Below are 27,236 nucleotides of genomic sequence, written 5' to 3'. Positions count from 1 at the left end.
TAATTGAATACACTACAAATACAAGACATTTAATGTTCAAACTGATAAACTTTATTGTTTTTAGCAAACAATCATTAACTTAGAATTTTACGGCTGCAACTCATTCCAAAAAAGCTGGGACTGGTGGCAAAAAAGACTGAGAAAGTTGAGGAATGCTCATCAAACACCTGTTTGGAACATTCCACAGGTGAACAGGCTAATTGGGAACAGGTGGGTGCCATGATTGGGTATAAAAGGAGATTCCCTGAATTGGTCAGTCATTCACAAGCAAAGAGGGGGCGAGGTTCACCTCTTTGTGAACAAGTGCGTGAGAAAATAGTCGAACAATTTAAGGACAATGTTCCTCAACGTACAATTGCAAGGAATTTAGGGATTTCATCATCTACGCGCCATAATATCATCAAAAGGTTCAGAGAATCTGGAGAAATTACTGCATGTAAGCGGCAAGGCACAAAACCAACATTCAATGCCCGTGATCTTCGATCCCTCAGGCGGCACTGCATCAAAAACTGACATCAATGTGTAAATTGGGCTCAGGAACCAATGTCAGAAAATACAGTTCGGCGCTACATCCGTAAGTGCAACTTGAAATTCTACTATGCAAAACAATAGCCATTTATCAATAACACCCAGAAACGCCGCCGGCTTCTCTGGGCCCAAGCTCATCTAAGATGGACTGACGCAAAGTGGAAAAGTGTTCTATGGTCCGACGAGTCAACATTTCAAATTGTTTTTGGAAACTGTGGAGGTCGTGTCCTCCGGACCAAAGAGGAAAAAAAACATCCGGACTGTTATGGACGCAAAGTTCAAAAGCCAGCATCTGCGATGGTATGGGGCTGTGTTAGTGCCAATGGCATGGGTAACTTACACATCTGTGAAGGCACCATGTATGCTGAAAGGTACATAGAGGTTTTGGAGAAACATATGCTGCCATCCAAACAACGTCTTTTTCATGGACGCCCTTGCTTATTTCAGCAAGACAACGCCAAACCACATTCTGCACGTTTTACAACAGCGTGGCTTCATAGTAAAAGAGTGAGGGTACTAGACTGGCCTGCCTACAGTCCAGACCTGTCTCCCATTGATAATACGTGGCGCATTATGAAGCGTAAAATACAACAACGGAGACACCGGACTGTTGAACAGCTGAAGCTGTACATCAAGCAAGAATGGGAAAAAATTCCACCTACAAAAGCTTCAACAATTAGTGTCCTCAGTGCCCAAACGTTTATTGAATGATGTAAACATGACCCTGTCCAGGCTTTTTTGGAACGTGTTGCAGCCATAAAATTCCAAGTTAATGAATATTTGCTCAAAACGATAAAGTTTATCAGTTTGAACATTAAATATCTTGTCTTTGTCGTGTATTCAATTAAATATAGGTTGATCATGATTTGCAAATCATTGTATTCTGTTTTTATTTATGTTTAACACAACGTCCCGACTTTATAGGAATTGGGGTTGTATAATTATGATGGACACATGTTTCATGATGACACTTTTATACTTTTCCAGCAAGACAGTAGCAAGGAAAAAGATTTCAAGGCTTTGAATGCTTACGAGTAAGCTGTCTAACTTGATGTCCATCCATATGAAAGTGTTGATTTTTCTTCAGCCTTCATGTGAAACTTATTGGATCTTTGCTTTCAGTGATGAAACAGTGATCCATATTTCTGTATCGGTAACATATTTATGAAGGCACTGTGGAGCTGTTCAAACAATATCGTTTGGAAGTGAAGTTATTTTGGAATATTAAGAGATGTGAGGATGGGAAATGTTGGAAATTAATAATGCAAAAAAGTACTTGAAAACCTCATTAAACATTGCAAAAACATTTCATTGACTTTTGACTCCTCACTTTTTCTGGATAAAGCCTTTCATGGCATTCTTTGACATTGCGGTAGACAATAAGATCATAATTTTGTGAGTGTAGATGCACACTGAAAATAATCACATTATTTTTCCGATGTGCATAAGACAAATGCTTCTCCTTATTTATTTATTCATTTATTAATTTTATTGTTTTTATCAGTCCAGGACGTGCTTTGAAAAGATAGCTCAACTTGAACCCCAGATGGAGAAGATGGCCAAAGGTAAAGGATGAGTCATGTCCCATTGCTCTTCTTAAGCTGATTTTGACCAGAATTCATTTTTTTGCAAATAAATGCTTTCAATGACATTTATAAGTGAATGTTTGGGAGTTACAGCATTATTATCAGTAGCCAAAAGAATAAAACAAAACTGTTCATTTTACCTACCTATAAATAGAAAAATCTGAGAAACTAGTTATTATGCAGTGGTCTTTCTTTCTTTCTTTCTTTCCAAAGCAGTATTTTGACTGCTGTTGGTTGACGAAGATTTTAACCTTAAGAAATCAAATTAAAAGATTCAGTGATTTTTTATTGTCAATGCTACGTATATCCAGCACATACAGAGAATCGGAATGCAGTTTCTCTCTTTCTCTAGTAACAAGTAACTATATTATACTCTATACACTAATAATAAATACTATATAAAAAATTTAAAGGAGAAATACGTTATGTAGACAGTGCATTTGTTCTGTATTTTTTAGCTTATATAGTACAGGTACTGTGGATATGGCGTGTAGTGCAATGTATTAGCAGCATATCTGCAGTTAAAGATAGACGGATATGCAAAATACATGAGTTGTGCAAATAGAAATAACAGCTGATGTAGAATATTGTGTCTGTTCTTGTCCAACATCGATACCTTGTGTTGGCGATCGTAGATGTGTTGTTGTGGTATGTTAGTTGTAATTCTGCTTTGCAGGAGACACATTGAACCTTGTCTTCTTTTTTAACTGTGAAATTATAACAAACTTTCAACATTGTCTTCTGTACACTCTTTCCTCCTTGCTCACCGCCATTGCACTAATACATTTTTACCCAGAGTGGTGGCTAAGTCTGCAGTAATAACATTAGTCCATGTGGAAAAATTATTACTGCGAAGCTTCGAGGCAGAGATTTTTTTTTGTAATCAAATTATTCAAGTTATCCGATTAATCGTTACAATCTTACGGCTCACCCTCTCCACAGCAGCACCGTCAATGGTCCGTTTTCCCTCCATTGAAGAAGAGATCGTTGTTTTTACACCACTGCACCTTTAGGCTCACCTCCGTCCTGTAGTTGGCTCATCATTATTGGTAATGAGGCCCACCACCGTCATGTTGTCCATGAACTTTATAATGTTATTGGTGCTGTAGTTTACAACCGTTGTAGGTCAGAAGCATAAAGAGCAGCAGGCTGAGCATGGGCTATTGTGGGGCCCCTGTGCTCAGCGTGATGGTCCTGGAGGAGCTGCTGCCGACTCACACGCTAGTTTTTAGAATCCAGGTGGGTGAGAATTGGATGAAGAGCAGCAGAGGTGGCATCCTCTGTGGACCTGTTTGACTTGTATGGCAACTAAAAGGAAGGAAGAATAAGCTCCAATAAGATGCAATTAAAGAGTAAATGAAATGAAATTCAATCTTTGCAAAGATAACATCAAATGGCACTCAGTAGAGCATGGGCCAATCTTAAAGGGGAAATATGCAAATTTGCTCGCAATATTTGAATGTAGCCTCATTTCAAGCAACAGTATATATGGAAAAATAATTAAAGAAACAAATATTCTTCAAATCTGTGTAATCTCCACATGAAGACAAGAGGTCTTTGTGAGGATATAACTCTTGCATTCCTGTAACACAGAATACCTGACCAGGATGGAGCTGGATGAGAAAAAGGAGAGTCAAGAATTCAATGCAAGGCAAGATTTTGACAAGGGAGTGGAGAAGGCCAAACTAATCCCTCAGCTTTTGGAGAAGCTGATAGAGCCTGGGCAGATGCTTCTCTACTACTGCGGAATATTGGAGATTCTCTCCCAAGCAATGACCGACTGTGAGTGTTCCTTTTAAAAAAATCTTAGAACAAGTAGCTCTCTCCTCTGAATCAATTTCAGGGGCTGGGTGGGGCAGCCTTCTTTGTCTGTGGTTGTCCGGCCTGATGGAGCCATGCCTCTTAATCACTCACTTAGCACACACTCATGCCACTCACTGTATATATTTTTCTCATTAGTCAAATCTGGGCACATATACATATCCAAGGGTTCCTGGGCGACTGGTATGGGGTAAGGAAGGTGTGGGTGTCGGACCGGGTTTCAGCACGTCTGTGCTATTTCCCGGTCTGTGCGCCCTGCCCCTTCGCCCTGCCTGCCCCCCTGGATTTTAAATGCATCAAACACAGTCATCCCCACGTTTGAATGGACCACATACACCCATCTCTGGGGGATGGTGGGTCTTGGGTGGGGGGGGATTTGGCTGTGAGCCAGCAGTGTCTGGCAGCCCTGCCCCCCTCGGCTCACTGACCTCGACAGATTTTAATGCACCACACCACTCGGGGGGGGGGGGGGGGGGCACTGGTACACAGGGTAGGGCCAATGACTGCCAGTCGGGGACCTGTCAGTTATAGTAACAGGGGAGGAGGTGGGTTCCCACTCAGCTTCATGGCGGTGTGGATGACTGCTTGGCATTGGGGCTCCCCTCTTATGACCCGCGGTTGCTCCCTGGGTTCCCCCCCCTTATCGTTCCCTTGTTGGGTGCCTCTATCCCCCCTCCTTGCCAACAAACAAGCGACACTCGCCCGCCCTCGTGCTGGGCGGTGACTGGCTGCATCGTGGGCCCTGCAGGTTGGGGGGGGCGTCTGGCTCTCCTGGGGGTGGGTGGGGGGGGGGGGGGGGGGTGATGGCATTGGGTCCCTTCGGCCTCCACCGGGTGGCCTGTTGTCGGGCGCCTCGGTGTGGGACATGTTCCGTCCACCGGGCTGCTCTAGGGTGGACCTCTGGCCTGGCTCCCGCCCCTCGATTGATTGGGTGGGTCCTCAGCCTGCGTGGTGCAGGCACAGCAATTATAGGACACTTCTGTAAGTCTTTGTGCATGCAAAACGATGTCAATTCACTTACATGTGTCGGCAGGCACACACCCCTGGGACTCTTTCGCTGGGTTTGGGGCCACCCACTTATCGCGACAAATCACTCATGAATATGCAAATTGATTGGTTAGCCCCTCACTCACACTCTCGTTTTATAGACTTTTATAATTTACCTAGTCAATCCCACCACACTTCAGTTGTACAGCCGGGTTCATGACCCTTGTCCTGCATGCTTCTTCCCCTGTCCTTGTCCTGTTCTATCTTGTCCTGTCCTTCCCTCACAGGGTGTAGCACTACAGCCCTATGCAACACTCATACCTAAGGTTTCATTGTTGTAGATATGTAATGATTTACTTTTCTCATCCTGTTTACAATTAGTGCTTTGTCTTGCCTTCGTTTCTCTCTCCCCTCTAGATACTTTTTTTTATGTTCGACTGATCGATTCTGATTCACAATAAACATCAATTATAATACTAAGAAACCACAGCGGAATCTTAAAAACTCCACTGTGACACAGTAAAAGTGTTCCGTCATAAAAGAGATACAGATCCTCCATTCTGCTCGGTGACGCACCTGTCATGCATTGTAATCAACAGCCCCCTAAAAAGGCTGATGATTACAATGCATGACAGGTGCGTCACCGATGTCAACGCCCACATTCGCTAACCCAGACACTGCAACACAAAGAAAAACAACTTGAAACACAGGGCCATGACACAATCTGTCCAGGCAATAACTCATCAACTCTTAATCGATGAAACAAACGAGATTATAAATAACAAGAATTCATGAAATGAACAGGACACAATATTTCTGCACACCTGTGTGATTAATGCTTATTCTGTATTCTCATTAAAGAAAAAGTCAGCTAAAATGTTGCAATGCCTGGGGATTGATTAACCTCCACTTTGTGTAATGATTACGTTTACGTGACCCCTCACACTTTTTATCCTGTGTACCCCTATTTGTGTGATGTGCTCTATTAATAATGTGTTACCTCACAAATAATATCTCCCGGCCACACACTATACGATGAAGGGTCCACAATAAGCTTTTTCAGGAATGGAAAATTTCGATCAGCACCATGCTAACATGCCTGTACAAAATTACACATTAAAGACCCTGTAAGCAAATTCAGAGATTTGTTTGTAAATAGATTATACATGTTTAAGGGTAAGGTTTGGTTGACTTATTATTGTGTGACGCTGTTTCTATAACCTTCAGCCCGAGGTTTCCCCTCATAAAGCAACCACCACCCCCGTTTTTGTGACCCAACAATTTACTTAAAAGTCTGCACCACTTACACCCACTCATTTTCATTAGGGTTAGGGTTAACCCTAACCCATTGCTAAAAGGCAGACTTTGTAGTTTGCATATGCATCATGTTAACTTTTATTTATTCTAAATGGTAATTTTGACACTCTTTTGCAATCCTTCCCCAGTATAAATACAGATGATAAACACAGCCATGAACAACAATAATGATGGAACTTGATTCCTTTCACATAATAATAATTATTATTTTTTTTATACATCTGTACTTTACTGTAGTATATTTTCCTTTGTACTGGCTAATGTTTCTCATCCAATATTTATTTTTCTTCATTCTGATGACTGCCTAATGATATATTACCTGTCTCACGGTGCCATTCAGTAGAAAAGGGCAAGACTTACATATCTCACCACTGAAAGTATCTCATCAAGGTTGACTTTACTCTATGTACTGTATAATAATGGCTCGACTCCTGGTTTAATTTTCTGTGTAATGCACCTCATTGTTAGCGAGGAATCACACCGTTGTTCCTAAAATCTCACTCTTTTCCCTCATGTTCTTCGCGGCCAACAAGGTAAATGCAACTAAAGTCTAGAGCTGCCATGTCCCCTCACCCTCTATAGCTTCCATATACATACTGTCATGAAATATGGCACTCTGTCACTTCATGTCATTTACTGCTTTCTCCCTAACAGGCAGCGGACAGACACTTTTCAGGCTGCACAATGGCTTCAGTATCATCGATAGCAATGACACAACAAGGAGGTAAGGAGACTGGAGGGAGAGTTCACTGTCAGTTTTCAGCAGAGCTTTGACAGATGGAGCAGCAGATAGGCACATTCGCAGACAATGATGGCCAAGTGTAGCGAGATCTCTTCCTGACCCGACTTCGCTCCTGTTGTGTGACAAAGAGGACAAGATTATAATCAGGAGATTGAAATAAGTTAAGAGTTTTTTTTTTTTTTCCATCTTTTCTCTCAGAAACTGCAAATCTTGACCCCCTCATGTCATGTCAGTAAGGTTATTAATTACCGTAATTTCTGGTGTATAACGCGCACCCAAGTATAATACGCACCCCCAAAGTTGACCCAAAAATTCTGGAAAACCCTTCAACCTATGTATCATGCATTTTTACAATGCATGATTTTGCTTCTACCCATATGATCAAAACAGGAAGTATTATCTGTATTTTGTTATTTTTTTCAAATAATTATTCTGAAGCTAAGCACTTTATTTTAACAAGTAATTTTTATTTAGTTGCTCTTATTTTGAAATTCACAGCCCTACTTGTATTTAATAAATAAGAAAACACACAGTTGCGCTCATATGTTTGATTACCCAGGCAGAATTTGCAAGATGGTTACAATTCTTTAAAGAAAACATGAAGGGCCAGGCAAAACACATTTAATTCTATTTTAATGGGATTCAAATTAAACTGTCAAGTATTTCAGAAAAGCATTATCATTTAACATAACCATAAAGAAATTAATGATGGTTGTTGTTCAGTCATTAGTCATATTTAAGAAAACAAAAACAATGTTTCATAAATACAGCATGGGTATGTAAACTTATGAGCACAATTCTACATATATGCATTCATATGTAGCTCTGTCCTATTGGAATGAAAGTGGAGGCTACAGCGTTTTTATCACCTCTAGGTGGCGGTGACATATTGGAATGAAATTGTACCGCTTTTTCATAACCTCTAGATGGCGGCATACATTTATAAAATGTGAAAGTTTTTTTTCATTTTCCCCTATACCTATGTATAATGCGTACTATTGACTTGACAATTCTTTGGGGGAAAATGCATATTATACACGAGAAATTACGGTAACTTGTCGCATCCGCATCCATTATTAGCACTGCCGTTATAAAAGTGGGAACACTGAGTGTCAGGGAGATGCAACTAGAAATTGGTAAAATATTAACTTGAACAAATTTGGAGATCGAAGGTTTCAGCCCAACAGTGATAATATGTTGTTGCCGTTGTTTTTTTAAAATATACTGTATAATTTACTATATAGTGCTATTTTTAGCTGGGGCCTACCCTAGCAGTCTGTGGGTGAGAGGCAGAGTACACGATGGACAGTCAGTCAATCACACAGCTCATACTGACAGACAACTAGTCACAATCACATTTAAACCTATGAACAATTTAGAGTCATTGAACCTAACATGCATGTTTTTGGAATGTGACAGGGAGTCATAGTACCCAGAAAACACCCATGCGAACACAGAGAGAACATGCAAGATCCTCACAGATAGGCCCGAGCCGAGATTCAAATGCTCAACCTTTTGACTGTAAGGCAGATGCACTAACCACATGCAACCCCGCGACTCCCCACTTTGATCTTATTCATCATTTGTTTATTAAACAAAACTGAATGTTCTTTTTGTGAACTTAATATCTGTTTGCGTTTCTTTATGTATGTATGTGGACACACAAAGTTCATCTAGGTTTTTCTGGCTGAGGCAGCGACGCCTGTGACTGCTACCATGCCAAGTTATGTGGTGGTTAGAAGCTAACACTAATAATGCTGAACGCTAACTTAACAGCTGTGCATCCAACAACACTACAGCTCTGCTTGGTTTTTAATTTCGACATGATTAGTGGTTTCGTATAGTCCACTTTATTGCAGGAAAACAAGGTGATGGATATTTTACCAGGTAGCTGCCAAGTCATCGATGGAGAAACTGCATGGGGATATTATTAATGAAATGAGCATGATTGTGACATCACAATAGGGCCAAAAGATTAGCGGTTTGCCTAAAGACACATTTTCTGGCATAGGAAATGCCAGAAAATGTCTATTGGTTGTGTAAATTCACACTTTAACGGGTGGGCAAACATCTCAAAGAGCCCCAAAATAAACATTTCAAAAGTCAAATTAAATGAATTAGATGAAAACAAATGTATTTATCTTTTTTCCACAGTTGCCTGTTGCAGGAAGCAAATGACCAGTGCAGCCAAGACTTGTGCGTTTCCATTCTCAATGTTTGGACGATCACTTGCAGAGGAAACGGTATGTCGATAAGGAAATTACCCTGAGACGACCCAGTGTTCTGCCTTTGCTTTTGTGGGACTCCTGCTGTCCTTGATGCCAGGCAAACAGAAAGAAAAAGAAAAAAACAATCGTAATGCAAATGTAATCTGTAAATATTACATTGTGTCATTACTGCACAACTGCTATGCTGCCACCTAACCTCTCTTTTGCAAAGTTGGCTCAAAATCCCGAATGCTACACTGAGTCATCTATTTGTGTCTACCTTTCGATGTAGCTCTTACTTTAGACACTGGAAGAACACACACATTCACACAAATTCATTCCAAAGTCATAGAAAGTATTTGCATACGAACCAACTTTTATATAGTCCCCATTTTCACTGCCGCCTTGTGTGCCAATACTTTTGTCCGTATAGTTCCATGTACTGGTATTGATATAAACATCTCTTTGTGTGTTTTACAGAGGAAAACCTGAAAACATTGTTGACATGTCCAGCGTCCAAAAAGTCCATTGTTCCCATGATCTCATCTGAACATGACGCAGTGCAGAAGGAGTGCCTGGAATTTTTATGTCTCTACTCGCATACTGCACATGGCAGAAATCTTCTCTTTGACAACTTGGATGTTCCCATGTATGATATTTTTCAATTTATGAAACTTTTGGTGCGCTGTTTCAAATGTGATTGAATTATTTATTTTATCGTCAATGTGTGACTGCTGCGGCACGGTGGCCGACTGGTTAGAGCGTCAGCCTCACAGTTCTGCGATTGGCTGGCAACCAGTTCAGGGTGTACCCCGCCTCCTGCCCGATGACAGCTGGGATAGGCTCCAGCACGCCCGCGACCCGAGTGAGGAGAAGCGGCTCAGAAAATGGATGGATGGATGGATGTGTGACTGCTAAATTTAATTCCAAAACAATTAGTATTTGTTTTAATGCAGTTCCAGTCTGGCCTAATTAAAATCTTAATAACTTAGCATAGGTTTGTGATACAATTTTAATGTTGGGCATATTAGCATGGTAGGTTATCTGGAGATAGGTATGATATGCTATGAAATATTGCAGTCTTCACGTTATTGATCTAAAACTCCAATTCCAATGAAGTTGTGTTTAACATAAATAATAACAGAATACAATGATTTGCAAATCATTTTTCAACCTATATTTAATTGAACACTACAAAGACAAGATATTTAATGTTCAGGCTAATAAACTTTATTGTTTTTAGCAAATAGTCATTAACTTTGAATTTTATGGCTGCAACATGTTCCAAAAAAGCTGGGACAGGGTCATGTTTACCACTGGTTTACAGCACCTTTTCTTTTACCGACATTCAATAAACGTTTGGGAACTGAGGATACTAATTGTTGAAGCTTTGTAGGTGGAATTCTTTCCCATTCTTGCTTGATGTACAGCTTCAGCTGTTCAACAGTCCGGGATCTCCGTTGTCGTATTTTAGGCTTCATAATGCGCCACACATTTTCAATGGGAGAGAGGTCTGGACTGCAGGCAGGCCAGTCTAGTACCCGCAGTCTTTTACTACGAAGCCATGCTGTTGTAACACGTGCAGAATGTGGCTTGGCATTGTCTTGCTGAAATAAGCAGGGGCGTCCATGAAAAAGATGTTGCTTGGATGGCAGGATGTGTTTCTCCAAAACCTGCATGTACCTTTCAGCAATAATGGTGCCTTCACAGATGTGTAAGTTACCCATGCCATTGGCACGAACACAGCCCCATACCATCACAGATGCTGGATTTTGAACTGTCCGGATGGTTCTTTTCCTCTTTGGCCCGGAGGACACGACGTCCACAATTTCCAAAAACAATTTGAAATGTGGACTCGTCGGACCACAGAACACTTTCCCACTTTGCATCAGTCCATCTTAGAAGAGCTCGGTCCCCAATTAGCCTGTTCACCTGTGGGATGTTCCAAACAGGTGTTTGATGAGCATTCCTCAACTTTCTCCGTCTTTTTTGCCCCCTGTCCCATCTTTTTTGGAAAGTGTTGAAGCCATAAAATACTAAGTTAATGATTATTAGCTAAAAACAATCAAGTTTATCAGTTTGAACATTAAATATCTTGTCTTTGTAGCGTATTCTATTAAATGTAGGTTTAACATGATTTGCAAATCATTGTATTCTGTCTTATTAAATATAGGTTTAACATGGTTTACAAATCATTGTATGCTGTCTTTATTTATGTGTAACGTCCCAACTTCATTGGAATTGGGGTTGTATTTCTCTGGCATTTTGCCTCAGCACAACCTCTTAGCATTTCCGTGCAGTTCTGAGGGAATGCAATTTCAAGTTAAGGTGTCATTTGCTGAAACGGTTTATTATTTCTCCCTTTTGTTTCCCTTCTTTTTACTTTCTTTCCTATCCCTCATTCCTTATTCTGGCTCTAAAGGTTGACGAGAAGTCTCATGGCGTGCATCTTGAGGTCAGGGCAGCAAAGGGAGAACAGAGCCCTCCTCATTTTGCAGAAGTTGGCGGGAGAAAAAAAGTACGAGCACCGCACTATAAAAAACACGATTCTCCTCACATCCTAATGAATTATTCCTATTTCCGAACAAGGAAATACACCAACCTAGAAGTCTGACTGTGACCCATAGGCCACTCTATTATACTTCCATGTATCATATCTATATTAAAAGCACTTGAGATTCTGGCTCCATTAAGGAAAGGTGCTCAGAGAAATGGAAAAGGTAGCATCTTTAATAAATCAATGTGCGGCCCAATTGTGAATGTCTCTTCAAGGTAAAAGCCTGTTTTCAAGCTGTTCACCTTTTTGAAGCCTCATGGAAACAGACATGAAAGGACAACTGGGGCTCTTGAACACAGCAGGAAATAAGTTGACGTGCCAGGCACTGAAATGGGGTGATCAATTTCCGCAGTCCTTTCCTCTGAGTGTTATGTGACACAGAGTTCAGCAGAATAAAAATCATGATTTAGTTTTATTTTTTTTTTTTACTTGCGGACTTACCGGCCATAAATATCAGACACACAAAAACTATTGCTTTCCAATAGAAATTAACTTTTTAAAAAATCTGCCTTTAAAATAATAAGAATGCTCAGTAAAGACTGACACAGGTATTCATTCCACAATGTTCATTACTGGTGAACTTTGAAATGTTGTAGAACTGCTTGGTATACTCCTAAAAGATGTTTCTAAATTATTACTACCTCTCAATATGATGCAGTGCAGTGCTTAGATTACCACAAGCATGAACATTATGATCTTAAAGCCCCTGTAAAGTGAAAACGAATGTCTTCTTAATATGACACACCATAGAGAAGAGTGTTGTTAAAACAACCTTCCCAAATTTGAATCATTACAAAAAAATCAAGTATCTAAAATGAGGCTTCAAAAACAAGCTGTTGTCTCCCCCCTGGACGCTGTGGGTGTGTCCACTGAATGCACTGAAACCACTCCTCACTCAGCTGTCAATTGTCAATCAAATGTTATGACCTGGACAATGGATGCAACTTCGTCGAGCATCTTTCTTACGCATACACATCTCAACATGTTTGAACCACGAAAACATGCCCGCTTAAAGCCTCCAGTGGTGGGAATTGATCCCAGCGGGTTGTCGCGGGGCTTTTCCACATCGCAACAACGAGGCGCTCTAAAGCGGCCACACCAGCGTGAAGCCCCCGGGTCCACACATTTGCTGTCAAATCGTACTTTTAAAAAAGTGGCCATGCCAATGAATTATCTGAAGGGAAGATACATTTTTGTGGTGTAGGCATAGATAGCTAGTTAATTAATTACGTTGGACAACCGCTGAGGATGAAAGTGCTCAAATTCACATATGCTGTATTAGGGGAGTGTCTAGAATCGATCAGTGATTCACAAAGTATTGTGCCATTAGCAGTATACGGGCTCCCTTCAGTGGTATGCAAAAGAATCACCACCCAAGTACAACTCTCTTATATTGAGCTTTTTAGCACAATACATCTAAGAACTTTTTTTAAAACTTATATTTATGTAATGTAAAAAAAACTTATGTGCCTAACAGTTTAATCATTATTGAAGTTTTGTTTTATTTTCCTATATTTAAGCACAGTGTTCAAACTCTGGTCTAGATTTTGCAGGTGTTCCTACTCAAGTATTCGGTGAGAATATACTGACAAAATATGTGTTCAATATAGATACATAGTGCCCTCTGATTGGCTGACGAAAAGTCCAGGGCGTACTCCGCCTCGTGCCCAAAACCAGTTGGGCAGTCTCCAGCTAATCCGAGATTCTAATGAGCAAAAGCACCTCAGAAAATTGATTGAAATGGATAAAATGTATTCTTCATCTACTTCACTGTGTGGATGCCAAGGCTAATCTTCGAAGGCAATAACTAAATATACAATAAGAGATATGTTTCCTAATTGGTCTGACATTTGTTGTAAATTAGGGAATACAAGATGGTCCTTTAATGCACCTATTTGTCGTCTTGCAAGGTTAGATTTCCTCATTGTAAAACATATGGTGCGTTCAAGGTCATGTGCATCTTGCACTCAATCACACATTCATTGTCAATTTTTACCCATAACATACAGTGACATGATCAATATGTCTATCTTACTTGGGTGTTAAAATGTTTTGCAGATTTTGCCGCCAGCTAACGAATGTGCTGACGGACTCTGTCGCTGAGCCATTCACAACAATAATAGTGAGATTAAAAAAACAAAACAAAAAAGAAAATCATGCAGCATTTACATTTGTGCCTGTATATCACGTTCACAAATTGCTTCACTTTCCAGAGTAATATCAGCACGGACAATCGGCATGTCGTCCCTTCACTTTTATCAGCTGTAGACAATCTGATAGGAGATGACGTCATCCGTCACACACTTGCACATGATGCAGAGTGTTGGAAAGGCTTCCTGCTTGGCATCGTGAGTACCATCACATAATATGGACGTGTGTTGAAAACGACCCAACTGCAAGAAATTTATGTTTTAAGATGCCGCTTAGTGAAGTCAAGAAAGTTGGAGCGGTAACTACGGTGGCCTGGAAGTGCAAAACAGTATAACTAATTGTGAAACACTTTAACATTTCAGAAAACACAAAAACAAAACACGAAACACTAACATTTCAGGAACCACAAAAACAAAACACAACGCGTTTACCGCTGTGTTACCTCACCTTTTCTTTTAAGAACATTCAATAAACATTTGGGAACTACTTGTTGAAGCTTTGTAGGTGGAATTCTTTCCCATTCTTGCTTGATGTACAGCTTCAGCTGTTCAACAGTCCGGGGTCTCCGTTGTCGTATTTTACGCTTCATAATGCGCCACACATTTTCAATGGGAGATGGGTCTGGACTGCAGGCAGGCCAGTCTAGAACCGGCACTCTTTCACTACAAAGCCACGCTGTTGTAACACGTGCAGAATGTGGTTTGGCATTGGCTTGCTGAAATAAGCAGGTGCGTCCATGAAAAAGACGTCGCTTGGGTGGCAGCATATGTTGCTGCAAAACCTGCATGTACCTTTCAGCATTAATGGTGCCTTGACAGATGCGTAAATTACCCATGCCATTGGCACAAACACAGCCCCATACCATCACAGATGCTGGCTTTTGAACTGTCCGGATGGTTCTTTTCCTCTTTGGCCCGGAGGACACGACGTCCACAATTTCCAAAAACAATTTGAAATGTGGACTCCTCGGACCACAGAACACTTTTACACTTTGCATCAGTCCATCTTAGATTAAGCTCAGAGCTCAGAGAAGCCAGCGGCATTTCTGGGTGTTGTTGATGAATTTACTGACATTGGTTTTCTGAAGTGTTCCCGAGCCCATGTGGTGATATCCTTGACACATTGATGTCGGTTTTTGATGCAGTGCCACCTGGGGGATCGAAGGTCACGGGCATTCAATGTTGGTTTTCGGGCCTTGCCGCTTACATGCAGTGATTTCCCCAGATTCTCTGAAACTTTTGATGATATTATGGACCGAAGATGACGAAATCCCTAAATTCCTTGCAATTGTACATTGAGGAACATTGCCCTTAAACTGTTCGACTATTTTCTCACGCACTTGTTCACAAAGAGGTGAACCTCGCCCCATCTTTGCTTGTGAATGACTGAGCAATTCAGGGAAGCTCCTTTTATACCCAATCATGGCACCCACCTGTTCCCAATTAGCCTGTTCACCTGTGGGATGTTCCAAACAGGTGTTTGATGAGCATTTTTGCAGTCTTTTTTGCCACCTGTCCCAGCTTTTTTGGAATGAGTTGCAGCCATAAAATTCTAAGTTAATGATTATTTGCTAAAAACAATAAAGCTAATCAGTTTGACCATTACATATCTTGTCTTTGTAGTGTATTCAATTAAATATAGGTTGAATATGATTTGCAAATCATTGTATTCTGTTTTTGTTTGTTTAAAACAACGTCCCAACTTCATTGGAATTGGGGTTGTAGACGAAACAAATTACAATTGCGGAACCCTGGAAAGGGAGGGGCCCATTACACAGACATTCTTGGAAATCCCACGGCCTTTCTCGGCAAGATCCGCCCTGCTTCAACATGATTGGCTCCTGCATCGCGGCAAGGGTAGGCTACACAGATGGAACGTGATGTCCATCCCAAATAGCGATTGTATATACGGACGCCCTGAACATCGAGCCTGTATAGGTGTTTGATGCTGTGTATACAATATATTGTACTTGATCACATTTCTTAAACCATAAAAAGATAGATTAAGAGTTATGGAAGAAGCAGGTTGCTAAAGGGTTTGCGAGCCGTGCCGCCGCGTCACCTCGGGTCAAGCCATATAAATAGTACGTAAAGCATCAAATGTTGTTTAACATCAATGCTAAACTATATTCATAATGTATAATGTGCCTGTCAATGAAAAAGCATAGCTTGTGACCAGAATGTATGCAAGGTAGATCCCTCGCTCGGTACGTTCAAAAATTAATGAAGCCGGCAGCTTCCTTGCTAATATCCACGCGTTCCCTTTAATTTTCACCAGCATCCTCTCTTTTTAGCAACCTGCTTCTTCCTTAACTCTTAATCTATCTTTTTATGGTTTAAGAAATGTGATCAAGTATATATATATATAGTATATACACAGCATCAAACGCCTATACAGGCTCCACCTGCACCGATCCGCCTGTCAATTTCCCATTCCATTCTTCGCTTACTCGCGAACAAGACCCCATGATACTTGAACTCCTCCACTTGGGGCAGGATCTCATCCCTGACCTGGAGAGGGCACGGCACCCTTTTCCGACTGAGGACCATGGTCTCAGATGTCGAGGTGCTGATTCCCATCCCAGCCGCTTCACACACTGCTGCGAAATGCTCCAGTGAGAGTTGGAGATCACGGCTTGATGAAACCAACAGAACCAAATCATCTGCAAAAAGCAGAGATGCAATACTGAGGCCACCAAACCGGACCCCCTCTAAGCCTTGGCTGCGCCTACAAATTCTGTCCATAAAAGTTATGAACAGAATCTACTTCACCCTGAGCCGGTCGCCTGCCAAACGCAGGGCACATATAAACAAACAGCCGTTCGCACCCACATTCACACCTACGGGCAATTTAGAGTCTTCAATCAACCTACCATGCATGTTTTTGGGTTGTGGGAGGAAACCGGAGTGCCCGGAGAAAACCCACCCAGGCAGGGGGAGAACATGCAAACTCCACACAGGCGAGGCCGGATTTGAACCCGTGTCCTCAAGACTGTGAGGCAGATGTGCTAACCAGTCGGTCACCGTGCCGCATACTTTATATGTTCAAAACGTTTTAGATCCCAAGATTCCAAGTTGGTAGTTGTACACTTAATTAACTCCATTAATTTTCATTGTTTTGTTTTTGAATAGTACTTTAAATCAAGCTCTTTCAACAAACAGCGGAATGGCAAATACAAAAAAACATTTCCCGTGAGGCTCTATTCCAAGGTGTTTTAGTCCCCCCACCCCCCACAAAAACGGATAGATTTAAGTTAGCAGATTTCACTTTGATTTCTATAACTTCCTGTTAATTCCATGGAGTGTTTATAATTTTGCAACCCCAATTGAAGCTTAATTAAAAATAAATAATGTTAAAATAACTATTATTTCAAATGTTTAAATACAGTATATGTGTGTTGCTATAAATATTGCACATATTTCAAATGTTTAAATACAGTATCTATGTGTGTTGCTATAAATACTGCACATAAACATCACAAGTATATAAATATATATAACATATTTTACTATAGTAACTAATAGAAACATATAATTATATCAAACTAGATTACACAGATTAAAACATAAAAATATAGTTTTAAAAAGCACCCATTTATTATTATTGTTATTTATTTCAGCCTGCTGTTGTTTTTTTGCTGGCTGTCTGACTTTGTTGAATGTCCTTACAGAAGCAATGCATTGCAAGCAGTTATAATGAGATACTTTACCCTCTCCTTGGACTGATCATCAACCTTTCAACTCTGACCTCACCTGTCATAAAGGTAAGGTCATCCTCATATGTCACCCTTTTTGAGAGTTACATTAAAAATTTTTTTTAAAAAAAAGCGCCATAAATGTATTTGTTGATTGTGATGCGTGGTTTCTTGTATTAAGAGGTGAGAGGTTAATTTGTAGGGAAATGCTGTCTCACTATGTGACTGCTGCCTGGACCTGCTGAAGGATGATGACAGAGGTGTTGTAACTGTGAGTAATCTTTTTTATAGCATTCTAAAAACACAATAAGAGACAAAAAATACATAAAAAGTGCCCAAATTCCTTTAGGTTTTCTTTTTTTAACAGTCAGAAAGGTTAAATTTTCCAAAGCAAAAACCACATGACATTTGTGGGTCATTTCCTGGCTTGTAAACTCTCTTAGCAACAAAGCCCTAGTGTAGAAACTGTATTTCTCAATGTTCTGGGGGTGTTGTATATATGTCATTGTATTTGATTAAAAGCTCCAGCTCCAGGTGCTGTTGTCTGCGCTAATGGCTGCTTCAACAGTTCCACTCTGCCTCAACAGGCGCCTTAGTGTCCCACACTTCTGTCTCGTCACTCATTGTTAGTGTGCACCGGCTGCCTGGCAGGCTTATTTTTTTCCCCCCTGCTGCCTCATGTCAACATCCTTTTTTTGACATTGTTCGCTCTCCTTGTGCAATCTTCTCTAGCTGCCTTTTAAACACATTGTTCGGTTTGCTAAAATCCCTCAAGAATAAATACCAAGTATTGTCCCCTTAGAAGCAATTACCGATGCCCATTTTTACATTGCTTCACCAAGCGTTGAAACATGATTTAGAGACACTTTACGAACAAACTTTTTGAGACACACCTTTTAAATTGATGGATTTGTCCAACAAGTGTGATGTTAAAGCCCTAGGCCCCCAGAATCTAATATGCTTCTATGCTTCTTACGGTATGGGAGCACTTGGGCAAGGCCCCACAAGCTTGATCAATGGACAAAAATTCCCACAGAGAGCCAACAAAATCTTCCCGGAAGACACTTATAGCTGCAAAGATGTGGCCAACTGCATAATTTATTGTAGTTTCACTTTCTGTAGGTGTTTGGACAAGTTCTGATACTAAACCGTAACGCTTCACCCTAACTAATCCTAACCCCCAAATCTTAACACATGCCACTAACCATAACAGTAAACCAATAACCCTAAATTTGAAATTACTGGCATTCTATTTTCCATAACTTTTTACTGACCTTGTGAAACCTTGTTGTGGGGTTGAAAGACCAAACACTATGCATACACTGCTTTGTTTTGACCTTGTTGTTGAGGGTTTGTGTGGGATACGGAAGAGGGGTGTGTGGATTAAAAATGTTTTGGATGGGCTAGGTTAGAACTAGGTTAGAAAAAAAGTCTGATCTTTAAGCTGTGTGATACAAAAGCAATCTTGAGATGCTGCATCAACGGTTGGCCCCTAATCTACAAATTGCCTTCCAAATTTAATGAGTCCCTGGGGCCTTTCTTAAATACTTGATTTTCTCTTTTCATTGTCCTGGCCTTTATTGTTTTATGGCCACGACAACATTAAACTCTCACCATCTGTACAATACCTTTTTGGTTCTCGATTGTTTTAAATTATTCTCGAATGCTTATTGATTCCATGTATTGAAGTTTACAGCTGTTATCTTTTATCAATTTGTAACCTATTTTCGTATGAGTCAGTCCTCCTGCAAGAGGTCTTTTTCTTTGATTACTCTCGCTCCCTGGTAGCTTTTTTCCCCCACCTAACACAGGACTCATTTCATGATACTCTCCACAGTCTGAAACTCTTATCACCTTCACTTTCTATTCTTTCTACCTATTGTCTGAACAGCCATTGACTCTATAATGCCAACATTTGTCTTTGTCCTCCAGAGAGCCATGGGTGTGTTGAGCGGCGTCCTCCCTCAGTCCTCCGACGCTGTTAATCATGTTGTTCAGCGAGATGTGGTGAAGATGGTGCAGCGACTGCTCAAGGTACCCGACTGTACACACAACCAGGATCAGTTTGTCGTAAAACGGCAAGGGTTACTGATGCCCGAAATAGAACATACTGTATTTAGTATAGGCTATAAAGGTTTGATTTATAGTACAGTATACTGAATATTAGACTTTACACCGATCTGATCGGTATCGGCTGATAATTAGCATTTTATGCTGATCGGCTTTAATGTCATAATTCGCCAATCCCATTTACTCCATCGCCATCGAGTACAGTATATTTGAATCCAAAAGCTAGTTTATTTTTAGCCTTGTCCCGTGTCTTTTGACGTAGTACTGTAAATATCTGACAATCAATAAAGTTATTTAGAAAAAAAAAAAATATCAGCGGTGTGGGGCAGACACCACATCTGAGACAGACAACACATCATGCGTGGATCAGACTACAAGACAAATGTGGTCTTTCACGATTGCACTATGTCAGACGACTGCAATAAAATCTTGTATTCCGATACCACCGCATCCCGTCTTTTACGATCACTGGGCTTCATCTTGTCAACTCAAACGCGACCGGATACACTTGTTACCATGGCGACGACAACAACAATGGATCGCGTCGTTTGTATTATAAGAACAAAATGGGGGAAAATGTGCGCTGGTGGTCAACGGTGCTCGTGAGAGGACTTTAATTCAAGGATTGCTTGAGGTATGTTCACATACTTTTAATACGATACGGCTCACAAGCAGGCAACAGAAACTTTATATAGCCTAGCAAGCTAGTGCTAGCACTAATGGTGGTACGTAAACATGGCGGCGTTCTCTCGAATCATGCTCTAAAGTTTCGGTTTGTGTGAAGTAATTTAATTACAATAAGTTAGCACTCAGATTCACACCTACTGGCAATTTAGAGTCTCCAATTCATGCATGTTTTTGGGATGTGGGAGGAAACCGGAGTGCCCGGAGAAAACCCACGCAGGCACGGGGAGAACATGCAAACTCCACACAGGCGGGGCCGGGGATTGAACCCGGGTCCTCAGAACTGTGAGGCTGAAGCTCTAACCAGTTGTCCACCGTGCCGCCGGTCGAGAACTCAATATTCCTAAAATGTAGCCACCTTCCGTTAAGAGATTATAAAGGTTTGTCGTCATTTCGTTAAACTTGTAAAAATATCACGTAGTGCCCCTCATATCTATCAAAGGTCTTGATTTATAACGCTTTAATGTAAAATTACAATAACCCGGAAGTGACGTAGGCGCCGGTTCCAACTCATCGTTTTCTTCTAAATTAAGCTCAAATTTAATGTCCCCCCAAAAAACGCTACACTACTGTATTTGTTTAATTACAGGTAATGGCTTTTTTGACCAGATGGTGAGATTTTTTTATTCATTGCCTTGCTCATATCAGTGCCTCTGACCACTATTTCCTATTTTCGTATTCTTCTTCTTATTCTCTGGGATAACTTAAAAACATGTCTTTCAGTATTTGCCAAATAACATGTCTTTTTGACCGTCTGCCAGCGAGCAGACTTGGTTGCCACTAAGTACGCCTTAAAGATTCTGACGGTGTGCACGACTGCCAGCCAGTTGGCTCGGGAGGAGCTGGTAAAGTCTGACAAAAGTAAGAGATGACTGACAGAATCCCTTTACTTTTTCCAAGCATGAATAATATGCAAAATCCATGTTTGTTCGCAAGCCTGTTGATGTTCATGTCATTTCACAAATGACGGATCACATATTTGAACGCTCGTATTCTCTTCCAATTTGCTCTCTGTTTATCGTTTAACACAGAACTGTCTGTTCTACGTCGTTTGCTGAGCTCCAGCTGTGATGAAATGGTGTCAGGAAATGCTGCCCTGTGCCTGGCCCATTGCCTTGAGTTGAAGGGTATTGCCAGCAACCTGCTGGGCACTGATATTGTGCTTCAGCTGCTACGTCATGCTGCCGGAGACGCAAAGAAGACAGCTGTGCAGCAAAATGCAGCCGTTGCTCTGGGGAAGCTGTGTCAATCCGAGCCCAGGTGCCCCATCACCTCACTCTACAGAGCACATGCTGGTGATTATGTTACATAAAGAGCTCTGAAGCAGCATTCATTGACGAGATGATAATGAGAAAAATGATAATTGTTTAGCTAATTTTTTTCCATTACATTGACGTATTTCGTACATTAAGTAATGAGAAACAACAAAACAGACCAAAAGCCCACATTCCAAACACATCCCTGTGGACTTCATTGAAGAATGTCTTGTGGTACAGTCTCAGTGCAGGAGCATTAAATATTGATATTGCTGCCATCTACTGAAATTCTCGGTGTACTGTCAACAACATAAAGAACGCTACAAAAATGTGTTTATATCCAAATTTGCCATCCATCCACCCATCCATTTTCGACCGCTTATCCGATGTCGGGTCGCGGGGGCAGTAGCTTTAGCAGGGACGCCCAGACTTCCCTCTTCTCAGCCATCCAGCTCTTCCGGGGGGATTCCGAGGCGTTCCCAGGCCAGCCGAGAGACGTAGTCTCTCCAGTGTGTCCTGAGTCGTTCCCGGGGTCTCCACCTGGTGGGACGTGCCCGGAACACCTCACCTGGGAGGATCCGCCTGTCGATCTCCCGTTCCATTCTTCCCTCACTCGTGAACAAGACCCCAAGATACTTGAACTCCTCCACTTGGGCAGGATCTCATCCCCAACCTGGAGAGGGCACGCCACCCTTTTCCGACAAAGGACCATGGTCTCTACGCCTCGCTTGCGCCTAGAAATTCTGTCCATAAAAGTTATGAACAGAATCTGTGACAAAGGGCAGCCTTGGCGGAGTACAACCCTCACTGGAAACGAGTCCGACCTACTGCAGGCAATGCGGACCAAACTCTCACTCCGATCGTACAGGGACCGTACAGCACATATCAGCCCGAAGCACCCCCCACAGGACTCCCCAAGGGACACGGTCGAACGCCTTCTCCAAATCCACAAAACACATGTAGACTGGTCGGGCGAACTCCCATGCACCCTTGAGAACCCTGCCGAGTGTGTAGAGCCGGTCCACTGTTCCACGGCCAGGATGAAAACCACACTGCTCCTCCTAAATCTGAGATTCGACTTCCCGACGGACCCTCCTCTTCAGCACCCTTGAATAGACCTTACCAGGGAGGCTGAGGAGTGTGATCCCCCTGTTGTTGGAACACACCCTCCGGTCCCCCTTCTTAAAAAGGGGGAACCACCACCCCAGTCTGCCAATCCAGAGGCACTGTCCCCGATGTCCACGCAATGTTGCAGAGGCGTGTCAACCAGGACAGCACCACAACATCCAGAGCCTTTAGGAACTCCGGGCGTATCTCATCCATGCCCCACAGGCCAAAAAGGCCCGATAGGACTCCTTCTTCAGCTTGACGGCATCCCTCACCGTTGGTGTCCACCAACGGGTTCGGGGATTGCCGCCATGACAGGCACCGACCTTACGGCCACAGCTGCGGTCGGCCGCCTCAGCAATGGAGCCGCGGAACATGGTCTACTCGGACTCGATGTCCCCCGAGGAGGCCCCCGGAACATGAGCAAAGTTCTGTCGGAGGTGGGAGTGGAAACTCCTTCTGACAGTGCATTCTGACAGATGTTCCCAGCAGACCCTCACAATACGTTTGGGCCTGCCACGTCGGACCGTCATCTTACCCCACTATCGGAGCCAACTCCCCACCAGGTGGTGATCAGTTGACAGCCCCGCCCCTCTCTTCACCCGAGTGTCCAAGACACGACCACAAAGTCGATCATCAATCTGCGACCTAATGTGTCCTGGTGCCATGTGCACATGTGGACACCCTTATGGTGTTTGTTATGGACAATCCGTGATGAGCACAGAAGTCCAATAACAGAAAACTGCTCGGGTTCTGATAGGGAGGGCCGTTCCTCCCAATCACGCCCTTCCAGGTCTCACTGCCATTGCCTACGTGAGCATTGAAGTCCCCCAGCAGAACGATGGAGTCCCCAACGGGAGCGCTTTGCAGCCCCCCCTCTAAGGACTCCAAAACGGGTGGGTACTCGGAACTGCTGTTTGGTGCATAGGCACAAACAACAGTAAGGACCCGTCCCCCGGGGTGAATCCCAATGTACAAGCGCCGAGCCAGGGGGCAAGAACTATACCTCTCTCCAACCCCTCTCAAGAGGACTGGTACCAGAGCCCAAGCCGAGCCCGACTATGTCTATTTGGAACTTCTCGACCTCACACACCAGCTCGGGCTCCTTCCTGCCAGAGAGGTGACATTCCACGTCCCTAGAGCCAGCTTCTATAGCCGGGGATCGGATCGCCAAGGTCCCTGCCTTTGGCCACAGCCCAGCTCACACTGCACCTGTCCCCTATGGCCCCTCCCACAGGTGGTGAGGTCATGGGAAGGGGGACCCACGTTACCCTTTCGGGCTGTGCCCGGCCGGGCCCCATGGGTGCAGGCCCGGCCTTGATTCAGCCCAGTGGCGAGGCCAGCCTTACTTTGGGTGGGCCCAAGCTAACCCAATTATTATTATTATTAATATTTTAAATCATCTGCGATTGGCTGGCGACCAGTTCAGGGTGTATCCCGCCTCCCGCCCGAAGATACCTGGGATAGGCTCCAGCACGCCCGCGACCCTGGTGAGGATAAAGCGGTACAGAAAATGGATGGATGGATGGATTATTAATCATTAATTTATTTTCTGTACCGCTTATCCTCACTAGGCTTGCGGGCGTACTGGAGCCTATCCCAACAGACTCTGAGCGAGAAGGGGGGCACACTCTGAACTGGTCGCCAGCCAATCGCAGGGCACATATAAACAAACAAACATGAGCACTCACATTCACACCTACGGGCAATTTAGAGTCTTCAATTAACCTACCATGCATGTTTTTGGGATGTGGGAGGAAACTCAAGTACCCAGAGAAAACCCACGCAGGCGAGGCCGGATTTGAACTCAGGTCCTCAGAACTGTGAGGCAGATATGCTAACCAGTCGTTCACCGTACCGCTATTATTATTATTATTATTATTATTACATATTAATGGCAAGGCTACCCTTGTTGGGGTCGATGGGTCATCTACCAAATGGTCTTTTTCAAGGTCTAAAAAGTTCGATCAAATTTCAGAAGGATACTTTCCAAAATTAGGGCATGGGCTCAGCCCACCCAAACTAATCGACCTAAATTCGCCCCTGATTCAGTCTGTGCCAGTCTGTAATGGGCGAGAGTAAGACAGACAGAACAGTGGAATAAAGAAGTTCTTAAATGTATTTATGTATAAAACATGGCTGCTTGTTATATTCAGTCCAAGGCAGAACTTGTCAATTAGTCTCCTCATCGCCAGTTATTTTCCCTGCTGATTGGACCCCGATGTTGCGTAAAACCAAAGTCAAGCACATGTTGGATGTGATCGACCTGAGAAACACCTTCACTGAGTCTCTTTGTTTTAGCTTTTTTCCCCCCCCCTCAAGACCAAATAATATGTTGACCTTTCTTTATAAAACAACACACCTGTCACCATGCTGATTTTATTTATCCAGATTCGTGAGCAAACTTCGAGAGCTACACGGCTTTGAGATCCTGCACTCCTGCATGAAGCTCATCAAATAAGGATTTTTTCTTTTTACAACTTGTGTCAGTGTTCTTGACTGACCTTGTTTTTTAAGTCCACATGGAATCTACACTCATGAACACCAAGATGCAGTGACGGTGGTGCCAGTTCAGTCAGCTTTGCCATATTAACGTGATTGATACATTCCAAAATCATACAGGCCTTAATGTTATTAATTATGATGGGTATGATACATTAATCCAGGAAGATGTTTGTCCCAAATACTTCAGTAGCATATCTATATGAGTGAGTGATATTAGCCAAGCTGCAAGAAACAGAAGGAATATTACAATGTACATCCTTTTGCTTAACATACCCAATGCTGCTAGTTTCAAGGGGATATAGATGGATCGATCGATAATATTTTTTAAAGTTTGTGGCAATCTTTAATATTCTGAGGATGTTCTATCATTTGACAGTTATGTCCTGCCTATATTAAGAATAATTGAGTCCTTTACTACTATTTGTTTGCCGGTGTTTGAGTGGTGTAGATGGTGGTAAAGGATGGACAATTGTTCTTAAATTAAACAAATGTCTTTGCCATATGTGCATGTAATTGAAAACTGAGGACTAATCATGAACAGATAAAAAAAAATTGTAAACATTTTATTAAAGGACTTATTGGGTCAGATGAAAGAAGAACTATTTGAATATTGCAAAAAAAACGGGGGGCGGGGGGGGCGTGGTCAGAAGTAGACTGTTCGGTCCCTGTACGAGACTGTTCGGTCCCTGTACGAATAATGTTTGCACACCCTGTTTGGATTTGGACAACTGTTCTCGGGATAAATATTTGTTTTTTTTCCTCCCCATAATATCAATATTGTGAACGGTAGATGCATGAATTGGATGTGAGATTAGGTGGTCTGAAATAAAAGACATTTTGGAAAATTTGGAAAAATCTGTGAAAAACATCCTCTGTTTATTTAATCATATTTTAATGTATTTGTATTTTCTTCCATTTATTTTTTAGGTAAAATAATATTTCAGTTTTATTTTATTTTTTTATTTTTACACACACACACACACACACACACACATACATACACATCTGGCTCACAGTTCTGGGACCGGGATTCAAATCCCGGCCTGTGTGGAGTTTGCATGTTCTCCCCGTGCCTGGGTGGGTTTTCTCTGGGTACTCCGGTTTCCTCCCACATCCCAAAAACATGCGTGATAGGTTGATTGAAGACTCTAAATTGCCCGTAGATGTGAGTGCGAATGGTTGTTTGTTTCTATGTGCCCTGCGATTGGCTGGCGACCAGTTCAGGGTGTACCCCGCCTCCTGCCCAAAGATAACTGGGATAGGCTCCACCAGCCCGCGACCCTAGTGAGGATAAGTGGTAAAGATAATGGATGTGTATGTGTGTATATATATATCAGAATCATCTTTATTTGCCAAGTATGTCCAAAACACACAAGGAATTTGTGTGTATATATATATATATATATATATATATATATATATATATATAAAGCCATCACTAAGGCATCCTGGTGCAAATCAAAGAAAACTTTGTTCCACTTCTCATCTGTGCAGCAAAGATGAATCTCAGGAGGGCTGATTATTTTGCAGTTCCGACTACAGTTTTCTCAAATTAAAATAAGACATCTTTCAGACTTGTATGCCAAGTTTTTCTTTGATAACGGCATGGTTGTATTATGATCTTCAAGATGGTGAAGTATGTCCATGGGACTTTATCACGATTTATTCAGAATGGCATATGTGGGGGTATAATTTATCTCAAAGGCGTTTGAAGGGGTTGATGTCACTTTTTCTACACCAAATCACCCTCTCATGCTTTTATGCTACTCTACTTTCTTAGTGCATTGCGGCATGGAAAAAGGACCTTCGCCAGACTGTGAAGCACACAGTTGTGCAAACTGTTTTGGAAAAAAAAAAGAAATAATATTCAGAGTTACAAAGGACTCTATCCCTAATCCCTGGTTAATTAGGGCAGTTATTCCCAACCAGTGTGCCATGAGCGCTCTTCAGGTATGCCGTGGGAAATTATAAAATTTTACTTAATTGCTCGAAAAATTATTTATTTCCAAGAAATAATGTATCTT

The 27,236-nt window shown here is 42.1% G+C and overlaps 1 protein-coding gene across 3 annotated transcripts in view; it reads left to right on the top strand.

Annotated features, from left to right (window-relative positions):
• Positions 1 to 26,023, top strand: part of ttc12 (tetratricopeptide repeat domain 12) — a 30,438-nt gene extending 4,415 nt beyond the window's left edge. For 2 of the 3 annotated variants that reach the window (XM_061682050.1, XM_061682048.1), the window contains exons 8-21: positions 2,033 to 2,093; positions 3,708 to 3,896; positions 6,894 to 6,963; positions 9,136 to 9,224; positions 9,669 to 9,837; positions 11,611 to 11,706; positions 13,804 to 13,867; positions 13,959 to 14,093; positions 17,567 to 17,659; positions 17,793 to 17,861; positions 19,523 to 19,624; positions 21,106 to 21,205; positions 21,376 to 21,604; positions 25,099 to 26,023. In XM_061682050.1, the coding sequence (XP_061538034.1) occupies positions 2,033 to 2,093; positions 3,708 to 3,896; positions 6,894 to 6,963; positions 9,136 to 9,224; positions 9,669 to 9,837; positions 11,611 to 11,706; positions 13,804 to 13,867; positions 13,959 to 14,093; positions 17,567 to 17,659; positions 17,793 to 17,861; positions 19,523 to 19,624; positions 21,106 to 21,205; positions 21,376 to 21,604; positions 25,099 to 25,168 (1,536 nt within the window). In that variant the 3' untranslated portion in view covers positions 25,169 to 26,023. Of the gene's footprint in view, positions 1 to 2,032; positions 2,094 to 3,707; positions 3,897 to 6,893; positions 6,964 to 9,135; positions 9,225 to 9,668; positions 9,838 to 11,610; positions 11,707 to 13,803; positions 13,868 to 13,958; positions 14,094 to 17,566; positions 17,660 to 17,792; positions 17,862 to 19,522; positions 19,625 to 21,105; positions 21,206 to 21,375; positions 21,640 to 25,098 lie in introns of all 3 variants that reach the window. The other variant, XM_061682049.1, reaches the window with a different exon arrangement.
• The last annotated feature ends 1,213 nt before the right edge of the window (positions 26,024 to 27,236 follow it).

The sequence above is a fragment of the Phycodurus eques genome, chromosome 7, assembly GCF_024500275.1.
Source record: "Phycodurus eques isolate BA_2022a chromosome 7, UOR_Pequ_1.1, whole genome shotgun sequence".
In the NCBI taxonomy this organism is placed as follows: domain Eukaryota; kingdom Metazoa; phylum Chordata; class Actinopteri; order Syngnathiformes; family Syngnathidae; genus Phycodurus; species Phycodurus eques.
This window is presented reverse-complemented; position numbering and strand designations above follow the sequence as displayed.